The sequence below is a fragment of the Ruditapes philippinarum genome, unplaced genomic scaffold, assembly GCF_026571515.1.
Source record: "Ruditapes philippinarum isolate M1 unplaced genomic scaffold, ASM2657151v2 ctg275_1_1_1_1, whole genome shotgun sequence".
Lineage (NCBI taxonomy): Eukaryota > Metazoa > Mollusca > Bivalvia > Venerida > Veneridae > Ruditapes > Ruditapes philippinarum.
Genome location: NW_026852998.1, coordinates 707,455 through 720,145, shown reverse-complemented (window position 1 = coordinate 720,145; position 12,691 = coordinate 707,455). Strand labels below are relative to the sequence as shown.

Here is a 12,691-nt window from a genome sequence, read left to right as displayed (position 1 = left end):
ACAAGTAGAGAAACTGATAGCGAACAGCATGGATCCTGATCAGACTGTGCTGGATGGGCATGCTGGTCGCAAACCCATTATGTTGGTTTTGTTATGGCGCGATCCCATAAAAATGATTGGTCACACAGTGAGGTCATTGAGCATTCAAAAGCATTAACTTGCCTGACACTCTATCAAGTCTGCTCAAATGGTTCTGGCTTATTGCATATACAAATCTCGGTAGCATCTAGGGCTTAAATTTTGGGCACAAAACATTGACTAGTGGTTTCTTCCAAGTTATAGGGGTGTGGTGGGGATAGGGTAGGATCAGGGATATTTTCATTGTAAAAATTAAAACAAACTTGTGTCTTAAACCACTTAGAATAGCTTTGATTTTTGGCATGAAACATTGCCTAGTTAATTTTTATCAAAGTTGTTCAAATCATATTCCTTTGGGTATAAACTTGCCCTGTCCAGTTCATGTTTTTTTTTTATCAAACTTTAATCTTCACCTCAAAAACACATAGGTTACAACCGAGATATTTGTCTTGGAACATTGTTTAGCTGATTGCTACTTGTAAGGATTGTTTCAAATTATTGTCCTTACCTTAGCTGGGGGGTAGGGGGTTGGGGTGGTGCAAGTTGCGTTTTCCATGCATTTATAAAATACATTGTAACAGCTTTTGAAATAGTCTCCTTTGAACCTACAGTCTACACAGGCATTTTTTTTTTATCTTTTCATGTTACTTTGTAATGTTTGCATGTGATCCTTGTATAAATATTGATGTTATTTTTAATGATTTATCTTTTATATTAATCCATTTATTACTGTTTACATATATGTTTGCTAGTATATTGAATTTATTTCAGTGAAATATAACATGTGTTTATTTAGAATTTGTTTATTTCAATGAAATATAACATGGTTTATGCTTTATATGTTTCTTATTGTTTTGATTATTGATAGTTATCTTGACAGATACATATTACACAATAACACCCATTGTCTTTACCCTTGCTAGATCAATTGAACTACCATTTAAATTTCTGTTTTTGCTAAATTCAGGGAAGATAACAAAGGATGTGATAATGACATTTTTCTGTAAGAGTTTGTTCCCTTGTTGAATTCTTTTTTTGTTTGCTGATTAGTTGTATAATGTAAAAGCATCGTCAGATATCCATGGCGCCAAAACCATAAACCCTTGATTACATGTTAATTAACAATGGGTATCCAACGATGATCTTTGGATAATGTAAAATCTGCATTTAAATTTTAAAGCCTCAATCAGCTCGTACTTAAATTGATAAATTGCCTACCTGTAGCGAGGCAAATCAGCCTGCACATCCTTATATTCCAATCAGGCTCAATTTACAGTTGGTAGGTCAATTTTTTTTAGTCATTAGGGCAAAAGCTATTGCGATCACCCTCATCGTCTGAAATGCTTTTAAATTTATTTCTCAAATGCTTTTATACTTTTGTGTACTATAATTACTTATCGGCCAATTACCTGAACTATCATTTTCATTTGTTGCTTTTTGGCAATAAGTATAGTTATTTTGTATGAAAGGCAAATTACTTCTTTGTTTACGTTTTGCTATGTTAAGTTATTTCACATTTATCTTTTTTTCTGGTTACAAGCATCTAACATGCTTGAAAACCATTATTTAAAAGTTTTAAAATTTATATTTGCCCTTTCTCAAAAAGTAAAATATTATTTATTTCTGGGGCATAATGTGCCTTTAATCATGCTTAATTTAGAAATAAGGAATGTTGCCCCTTAATAATTTCCCCTATGTACAGACTCAATCAAACCGAGTCTGCAATTTTCATGTGATTTTGTTGTGATTAATGCTTCCGATGGATCATTCTTTTTCCAGGTTTTTAAATGACATCTCCGAAATACCTTGGCTGATTTTGATAAAACTTCATTAATGAATAGAATGACGTGTTAAATCCTATTCATGTGCAAGTATTTAATTTTGTTAAACACATGCAGATTGTTTTGACACGTTTCTGATTTTCGTTTTGTAGGAAAACGTGTGTAAAAGGGAATTTATGTGATGCTGAATCTTCTTTACATGTATATTTACTATACCACATTTTTTTTATTTTTGTCCGTTTCTGTGACTTGTATGCACAGTTCAATACAATAATGTAATTTTTAGTAAAACTTGTACACAATATTATTTGGTGATAAGAGATTAATTATGTCTATGATATGTATACATGTATTTATTTGTTGCTTTTGGCATTTACATGTACTGAGGTAAATAAATAGAGAGAAAAAATAACACACATTGCCTTGTATTTCTTACATATTTTAATATACATTTTACCTTATATAAATGTGTTGGTTCGTTTTAGCTCGACTATAAGAAGAATAGGGACAGCTATTGTACCCACCAGGCGTCGGCGTAACACTTGTATTAGGTTTTTTGCATGCAAGTTTGTATCTCCAAAACTACTGAAGGGAAAATTGTTGAAACTTCACACATTTATCTGAGAGCACTCCGTAGGATTACTTTCAAAGGCCCATAACTCTAACATGGATTTTGACATAATTATGGCTCCTTTTGAACGTAGAAAAGTCCCTTGTTTTACTATCAAGCACTGAGAATAGTCGAGCACGCTGCCCTCCTGAAAACTCTTGTTTTATATAAATGTCAGCGGATGTTTCACGATGACGACACCATTCATAGACCGTTGAGCGGACGCTTTTTGGCGCTAAAATAACAAGGAATATTTACAAACCGTGCAAAATTTAGCGGCATTTTAACCACGAGAACTATTTACAAAACGTGCAATATGTAAGCTGACAGACGACGGTCTTCAGTACTTTACTTAGCAAACTACTAAGTTATTAGTATATAACAATATGATTTTTTTCCTTGTTTAATTTTCACCATTATGATTTATTAGTATGCGGTTTAGTATGAGAAATAGCTCAAATCATTCGAACCTTATGACCTTAGATTTGTTATTGGTTGGGGTAAGCGTCGCACCAAAAACAGTATAGCTCATATCGCGACTTTCTAGGTTTACTGATAGAGGAAGGCCTCAGGTGCCCTTCCGTGCATTATTTCAGGTATCTGAGTAGAACCTCCGACGTTCCGTAAGCTAGTTGGATAGCTTTCTCACATCACATGCAAGAATCCGAAGACGCTTGAGCGATTCGAACCTTTAGTAATGACAGGCAAGTGGTTTGATGTCAACGACCTTAACCATTCGGCCACGGACGCCCCAAACGAGCAAAACACATTGAACGGAAGTCAGCCCTCGACTTCGGTCTCTTTAATGTTTGCGGGCTGGATGGTATCTATAATTCTTTAAGGCCCTCAGTGCTGTGTACTATGTGTCTTTGAGTGTATATATATTCACCACCGGTTGCCCATATGGAAGAGAATCAGTCATTTTAGATATTGCAAGATACAGATACATAAGATGCCCCAATTTCAGAAGCTTCCCCTTAATATTTAGCGTGCCAAAAATGTTTCAAGTGTGTAAAGCTATATTTCTGCTGCATTTTTTGAGAATACAAATGCACATTCAAAATCCTTGTATGAAATAAATATGGTAGTAAACTGCCTTAATTAAAATCGAATGGCGCTTGAACGAAATAACTTCCAAACGGTTAAAACCGTACTGAAAATAGCAGTATAATATTTTGTTTCTGAACATTTTATTCTGTTTACGTACAATATTCATGTGTGTTAAATAACAGAGTCATCCTATGTTACGATTCATTTGGTAACAATATTATTTTAACTGTTAATAAATTTGATAAACATACATGTATTTCATAAGATATTGCTTAATACCCTATAAGCACTCACACACGGGACCTCAATTTAAAGTTTCATCCGAAATATTGTTTTAGTAATTTTAGTTGGCCAGCCCGGGAATCGAACCCACAATGACGAGATAACAAGTCTCACGCTCTAACCGACTGAGCTACATGTAGACTCGGTTTCTAAATGAATCAAAATTTGTAACATCTGTTAACGTTTGATATGGTTAATTCAGATGCTAGTTTTGCTGAAAAGAGAGAGGTTTTATCGGGTACTTTTAATTTGTTGTTACTTTGCACTCACTTTGAAGTGGCTGATGTAATTTTAGTCTTCAAATTGATAATAACATCATCCTGTTCGGTTTCCGTAATGTGCTGTAGCGAGTTTTAATTTTGGAAGTGGCGGCATGGCCGAGTGGTTGACATATCGGACTAGTTATCAAAGGATCACTAGCCGTGTGGGTCTAAACCCCGCCAGGGAAAATCCGTTGTTTAATTGAGCAAAAAATATTACGCTCATTGCGTAGTATAGGTTGATTCCATTCTTGCTTCCTACACAACTGATCTCAAATAGATTATGTTTTGGAAGTGCATATACTGGTGCTTTGACTATAGAGTTCATGATACAATTGCTAACGGGATCTCTGCCTACAATCGATATGTCTGAAACTAGAGAACCTTGAAACCATAACAAATAAATCATCGCTGTTCTTAGCCTGATAGTTTTCCAACATAGTTTCTAAAGTATACTCGTAATCAAGGTATGTTACTGCTATAAAATAAATACAAATGACATCCCATGTAACAATAGATTAGTCATCACAAAATTAACTGTTTTAAGTTCGCGCATACTAATTTGGACAGTCGTTTTTATGGGCTGTTACAGGCATATTTAAATGGGTGGGCCTTTACATGACTTCCTTGCATAAACCTTTGATTCGCTCAACGTCGTATTTAGCGTCTTTTGGACTTTAAATAGAGTTATTTTTCTTTTTTGGTCTCTTAAATTTTAATTTGGACTAAAACTTTAATAATTCCTATAGCACGGCCTTATCTCAAGAATACAAATGTACATTATTTTTGGTAAGCGACGTACGGCTATCATGAAAACGTTTTACATGTATTTATGTATTGACACATGTGGAAATTGGAAAACCATATGGACGTTTTGTTCGTAGTGCTAGTACAAGCCATTTTCTGGTTTAGGACAGTTCAATATTTTTGAATCCATTTAAAACTCAGATATAAAGCACCACTATATTTGAGACCATATTCTAAAGTATTTTGAATTTCCCGGTTTTGAAATAAAATGAAAATCCAATCTTTTATCAATGTGGAAATTTCAACCAACCAGGACGCTGCTCTCTTTATTTCTTGTTTTCTTAAAATATGATTATCCTTTTCAATTTGATTATAAGTAAATTAACGAGTCATTTGTGCGTTATCAAGGTAACCTAATGTATACTATCACGATGGGATGTGAAACTTGAAACTTTAGCCTTCTGGCGGAAACCAATTTTACCATTGGGACATGTATCAGGAGATCGGTCGCTTAAAAGTTAATATGTGTCATGCCTCTCAAACAAGAGATCGTGCGAGAGTTCGAGCCTAATTGAGTTACAACCTCGTGACCTCGTATACATAGCGTCAATACAGTTTAGTCGAACCTGATTCCTATATGCTACAAGCTTTCTTAACGTATTTTTGTGTCAGGCTTTACGTCACACCAACACAGTATTAGTCATGTGGCGGCGACTTTTCCGACTTTACTCGTAGCGGAAGAACTCAGTTGCCCTTCTATGTATTATTTCAGGCACAAATGGGCACCGGAGTAGAACCACCAACATTCCGTAAGTTAGCTGGATAGCTTCATCACATGAAATAATCCAAAAGCCCCTGTCTGTCTGGTTCGAACTCACAGCAATGAGGGGCAAGTGATTTGAAGTCAACGACCTTAACTCATCGGCCACGGATGCCCCTCTTAACCAAAAATGATCATGTATATACAATACGAAAATTCAGGGTCTTCACCCGGGACAATCTCAAAGCAAACTATTTATTATTGAATCAAAAGAATCACAACACAGGTATGATCATTATTCATTTATAATTCTTTCAAACAAGAAATATTTTCGTGTGTCTCATACAAATGCAAAAACAAGACAAAAATAAATATAAATAAAACAATATCTATATACATAAATATGAATTGCACCAGTCATTTGTCAATGCAAAATGTGTCCATGCACAGTTAAACTCCCACGAATGCACAAGATTATTCAGACTTTAATAGTTAAGATCAAGTAAACACTGTTCATAAATTTGCATTTAGGTATTACATATATCTCGATCTTTAATCCAGTTACAAATGCAAATAGAAATTATCCTTTCAGGTGCCCCTAATATAGTTAATATTTTATGGAATTCTATGCCCACTTTCCATACAAAGCTTATATATACATTGTATTTTATGTAAATGCCCTTTTTCTTTTGTTTTTGCAACAACAAAAGTAAGTCCGATTTGTAGTTCAGCACAATTCAGTCGACTCATCGTTAAAACACACATTTTTGTATTTTCTTTTCTTGTCGGATTTCCTTTCATATAGTCAGACGCTACTGTGTCGTCTGCAACAACAGCACGCGCCAAAAATCCGCATAATCATTTTCTTAGCGTCTTTGCGGAAGTTGATATTCAGGAAACTATATATAATTGGATTAATGGCGTTGTTTATGAAATATGACTTGACGCAGAATTTAAACACCACTTCTTGCGTAGGCGTTAGATTATCCTCAAAGTCCTTTTTTATACTTCTTATTACCATAAGAATTAAAAATGGCAGATAACTAATTACATAAGCGACCGTCACTGCAAATAGGACGACAGTTGTCCGCGTGACTTTTATTTTTCGCTTTGTTGGTGCAGAGGATTTCACACTCGCTGAAGAAATTGAGGAAAATTTTCGTTCTTTATTATTATTTTTAATGCATTTTTTCTTCAAGTATGAGTCATTTATTTGTTCTGAAGACATGTCAGTGCTGATTGGATCAGATCCATTGTCGTCTGGTGCACCACCTTTGACCTCTTCCACTGGGTCGCTTGATTCATGAGCTGAGCTACTGCTGAACGTTCGAGTTGACTTTGACGAAATTTCAGATTCTCGGTTTGACTTTTGCCCGATTTTTGCTCTCTTCTGTCGCCATATTTGAAGCCCAATTTGAATGTATATGACAGAAAAGAAAATCAGACAGCAGATGAAAAGAAGTCCAAGAAAACCGTAGTAAATTGGCGGCCAAAGAGTGCCGTGCATCGAGTCGTCAGTCGAGCAGTCAACGCCCCAGACTCCGGGCTCAAGCTCCTCGGTTGCACGTCCGAAAATCACACAAGCTGGCCACGACAGTGCGACGCCGACAAACATTGCCACAACGCAGATCTTTTTTGATGCCTTCACGGAGATCATTTTGCCTAATTTACATATTCGCAGATACCTGTCCACAGCAACTGATATCAAAATCATAGAAGAACCTATTGTGGTAACAGATTCCACGAATCTTAAAAGTTTACATGCTGCTGATGCATAAAACATGTACGGATATCTGAGATCGGTAATTTCCGTAGGCATTCCAATTATACACGTAAGTAGGTCAAGGACGGCCAGCGCCATTATGAAAAAATGTGAGGATGATTTTGTTGGTTTGCAACAGTACACACAGCACACTAGAATGTTTCCACAAGTTCCAACCACTGTCAAAACACTCATGTACACTATTACTGGAATATACAGAGTTGCCTTAGCATCGTTATACCGGACAAGAGTCTCGAACAAGTCGTCATCGCTCAAAGGTGTTGTGTTTGCCACCGTTGACACAGTTGTAAGTTGGGCGACGCCCACCGGCGTACCGGGTAACGAAATGGTGCTGTTGTTCATGGTTGTGATTTAATTGGCACTGCTTATGAGTTCATTACATCCGGAACAATTCTGAAACGATAAAATGAGCAAACAACTGTCAAGAAAATAGTCCGCAATAAACACCGAATAACAAACAATGCGTTTCATGTCAAGTGTTACGCAGCTGGAATATGAATAAAAATCATACATAAAATAATTAATGCTCAACAAAAGACAAACAGACAATAAAACTAGCAAATCAAACAGACAAAAAAAACCTAATGAAGGACATAAAGTGACCATTAAATCAACACGGTTATTGTTAAGTATTCCGAATGACATGACTAGACAGGTAACAACGTTTTGTGACCATTATTATATGAAAAGGCCCAAAACTTAAGACACTTTCACCCGTTGTTGTTTTTTCCCCTGGATATATTTATATTTTTAGAATATCAAATCTGTACATCGCAGTCACTTTTGCTTAACTGCATTTTTTTTTACATATTTCTATGCTGTTTAAAAGAAAATAGTCCTTACAAAACAAAAGAAAAACTTGAAAATACGACGTTAATTTTGTAAAAAGCCAATTTGTTTAAACCTGGAAATCTTATTCTCTTTTATGTATTCAGTCAAAAGCTAAAAAAATAAGCCTTTGTGTTTTTTTAATTATATTCTAAAAGAATTAATTCATTGCATTAGAAAAAAAATACGATACCTTATATATATTTTAAAAAAATGCTAAAATGTATTGCAGTCACAAGTTAATACGTTTTTTATTGTTACCTTATAAAAAATATACTCCAATATATTGCAGCCACAAGTAAATAAGTTATATATTGTTTATATATCCATGTTATTGCATCAAATTCTTTATCCTTTCTGGTTTTGAACTGTGTAAGTATCCCAATTAAAACCTCGTGACATCATTGTTTGTCATAAGTACATACGGTCTTAAGTGCTGATGGCAAATTATTCTTTTATGTTGTTTATTTCAAACAAGTTTATTTTTAAAACTGATCGAGCTTCGTTTCCTTTGAGCGCCAATTTTAGCTTTTAAATAGATATTATCATACTGTATGTAGGGGGGGGGGGGGGGGGGGGGTAAGTGTGTTCACACGCACTTAATATTGTTATAGTATAAGTGTTTAAGTAAATGTTAAGATTTTATAGTAAACTGTTTAAGTTGCACTTTCAAAACATCGGATGACCTCAGATAGTGTCCTTAATTAAATACAGTCTACCAATTTTGTTGTCTTTGCGTGGGCTGTGCACCAGAAAGGTATTTCAGTGCATGAAACATTATAGAAATCTTTTTATTTACAGAACTGTCAATCAGTTTTCACAATTTATAAATTGAAATGAAAATAAAAAGGTTTACAAGAAAGACTTATAATTGATATGTAGGTTTTGAAGCCATGTAACTTTTTCACATCTACTTAATTGTAATAACACGAGTAAAGGCTTTTAAATGATTAAATTCTTAAACCTATATGCAAAAAACAACATGGCTATGTATGGTATTCCATAAGCTTTTTGTGTGTTTTGCTCGGCCCACAGCGAGGTCATCAAATAGGTCTTAATCAAATATCCCGTCAACATAATGTATTACGGCATCTTAATATAATTTAAGGCAGGAAACTGTTAAAACACGTTGATTTTTAACTGTATAGAATTGAAGTATACACTAGCTTTTTGTATTTTTTTCTTTGTTACAAATTAAAGTGTGCAATATTTTTTTTCAAACTACGTCATCGGTGGTGTTCGGACATATTAAATAAATACTCCCCGTGCAAATAATCCCACTATTTTACTATGTATCAATGTCTTAACGTTTCTTGTCGCCTTTAAACTGTAAAATGATAATCATATGAAAACAAGAGAAATCAAACGCAATACATGATTAGTTCAAGACTTCGTACTTTGATACCCTCTCCATACAACAACAACAACAACACGCTACTTAAAATTTAACTTGATACCAGTGATTTAATTTGCGCACTATAAACTTAAACTTACAATAGACTTTGAACATGAATTTCCTGATAAACGTCTTCTGGAGAAGATTTTTTTTTATTTAAAATAAAAAACAACATAAAAAGAGAAGAAAGTGTTTGAAAGTTGGTTAGGGAAGGACCCTAGAGATAATGTTGTTATACCTGTTGATCCAACCCGTTTGTACAATATAATTATGCTTCAGATAAAGATGTTAAATTTGCATTAATATGCAATAAAATATCATTATGCAATAAAATACCATTAATACTAAAAATGTAATGAGGAAATTCCTTAGTGTCACCTAGTAAATATGATTTTAAACCCAGTTTTCAATTAAAGCATTTTAAAAGATGTTGACAAAAGGTTATGTGAGAGAAACTAGAAGTCCAATAATCATCGAATTTTATGTATGAATAAAAAAAGTCTTAGTGTTTCCGACTCAGGTATATTTTTTACGGTATATATATAAATGTTTGTTTTAAAATTCTTACCATTAAATATTAATCCAAAGAAAAAACAACACAAATTCAAACTAACGGCTCCTTGTTAGTAATCTTAAAGATCTAATTCAGAAGCATTCAATTTAAATTGTCAGATTTTTTTGTCTAACTTATCGAGTCAGACGCCACTTTTGAACTGATATTACAGCACGTTCGACGTAAACTTTACTCTCTATCACTTGAGCGCTTACACATAATTAATTTGCCCATATTGCATCCCGATATGAAAGTATATTTCCCGATCAACTTAAAAACATCTTAATGCATTTTACATGGTGCTAATCACAAGATATGGGGTCAAATTATGTCAACAAGATCTAAAGATTCGTGGGAATTGGTGAAGGGACTTGGGTAATGTCCGCCCCAGTCAAATGTTCAGCAGACGAACAAAAAAGCACGTGAAGAAATGAGAAAAAAATGTTCAAACTGCAGCTGTGCTACTTTGTGGATTTGCTTTAACATGTAGTACCAAACCATGCTTATATTTTTAAATATTTACCAAAATATAAGCACGCCATTCGACAATGAAATATTTCAAACATGTACATAAAATCAGCCAATCAGAAAACAGATATATTTGAACGAATGAATGAAGATTATTTATTCACATCCTTTATAAAATGGCTTCCGATTTATATCGTTTTTCATATGACCCTTTGCAATTCTGAAGTTCAGCTCAGGATCCGTGAACGTTAAAACAATGCAAATTACTCGGAGAAATAAAGAAAAAAATTCGTTTGCTCTCTCCGGCCATTGTAAGGTATTAATAGATTTCGCGGAAGCTGAAAATGAAGTTAAACAGGACGCGCGCAAAAAAAAAGAGAATACTTCAAAGTTTTTATATGATTTTCAACGCTCTAAAATTAAGTTTGATTGACAAATTCTGAAAGACTAAAAAGAAAAGTTCATTTTTAAAAAGGCTAATGCCTAAGAACGAAAATAAAAATTATAAATTCATATAACGCAATGTGTACATTTAAAGTCATTTATTGCAGCAAGCTTCATTAATGCTAAAATAAGCTCTTTTGAAAACAGAATTTCACACGAATTCATAAGAGCCATGTGCTATTTAACCATCTCTTAAAGCCGCCAATAAATTTGTACAAGACTTTGTGGTTGTGTTAACAACTGACATATCTTGATCCCATCTCATTAAACATGAGTGGAATAAACTTCGATCATAGCTGCTTACATGTCATCAAACACTATACCATTGACCTAAACTTAATTCCGATTCCAAATTATCAAATTACGCGCTGTTGACAAAAAACTTTAAGCCTATTGACAAATTAAAACTGTATACGTAAATGTACAGATGTTGTTATAATGTTGTTTTTTCTTTTGTTTTTGTCCCTGTTATTTTTTCTTGATTTTGAGCTGAATATATGTTCATTTTGACCAGGATCTTTCAAATTTAAGGACCCTGTTTTTGACATTTAGTTGTGGGCTTAGGTTATTACTGTTTTTAAGTAATTATCAACAGATTAAGATATAGGATGCAGATTCTAATCACTTAACAAATTCTCTAAATTAAGTCGAGTTAAAATTTTTAGTGTTTATTTAGTCAGATCCGGTTTTACGGTTTTCAAGAGCTCGTACATATTCGGCAAACTTCGGCTCTTTCCGTTGCTAAGTTTATTTCTTTGTAATGTTGTGAGTGGTTCATATAACAGAGAAAATGGCGAAAGATGCCGGTTTTCACGATCTTATAAAAGGTGTAATTTCATTAGTACTTTAAAATCTAAAACTGACTGAAACTTTTAATTAGGACTCCCCAAAAAACAAGAAGCAATTCATCCATGGACATTATTTTACCGAAATGTTATAGGTGAAACATGGAATTATATACATTTACACCACAACAATAGACAAAAAGGACTTTGATGTTTGAAACTTCGTCTTAAAAAAAAACTTAATTTTATTTCATATATGTACTTTTTTCCTATCTCAATAATTTTAGAATAAAAGCTTTCAACGTTTATGTTTCTTTTCTTCACATCATATCCAATGCAATGAATAAATAATAAAATTATTCAAGGAAAAAATAACAATGATAACTTACTCTGATATAATCCATTTTGTATAAATAACTGATTGAATTTAATTCCTTTTTATTAAACGAAAACAAATATACACAAAATATCAGTGATGCTAAAATAACAGTACATATTCAAGATTACCTAGATTTTACTGCGTGCGCATTGACCCCACGGTGACAATTAACGGACCATTTAATTACATACAGTTATACACATAAATAATTAATAAAAGAAATACACTAACTTCTTAAAACGGTGGTCATCGGTTGCCAATGACGCATTAATCACTATGGAAAGCAGGTTGTGCCTGCAAGCGACAAGTATAATAGATTTCGGATGATCAGTTGACGTTTTTATGTAATACGTTATAATTGATTTGTACGTTCATGTACTCGATTGGAGTAATCAAACCAGTTTCAAATGAGGTTGGTTTCGCCTCAAAAATAAATTATATCGCCCTCTTTAACGGCGAATGCTGACCTTAATTAATTAGGAAGTTG

General features: G+C 33.7%; 1 protein-coding gene across 2 annotated transcripts; it reads right to left on the bottom strand.

The window, feature by feature from the left end:
- Positions 1-5,857: 5,857 nt before the first annotated feature.
- Positions 5,858-10,392, bottom strand: LOC132730989 (alpha-2A adrenergic receptor-like). 2 transcript variants are annotated; one of them, XM_060717094.1, is made up of 2 exons: positions 10,144-10,392; positions 5,858-7,744 (listed from the first exon to the last, which is right to left on the bottom strand). In XM_060717094.1, exon 2 carries the CDS (start codon positions 7,691-7,693, stop codon positions 6,374-6,376), a length of 1,320 nt encoding a protein of 439 aa, XP_060573077.1. In that variant the 5' UTR covers positions 7,694-7,744; positions 10,144-10,392; the 3' UTR covers positions 5,858-6,373. The 2 variants fall into 2 exon arrangements, with proteins under 2 accessions (XP_060573077.1, XP_060573071.1); XM_060717088.1 differs by lacking the exon at positions 10,144-10,392 and adding an exon at positions 8,441-8,622.
- Positions 10,393-12,691: the final 2,299 nt, after the last annotated feature.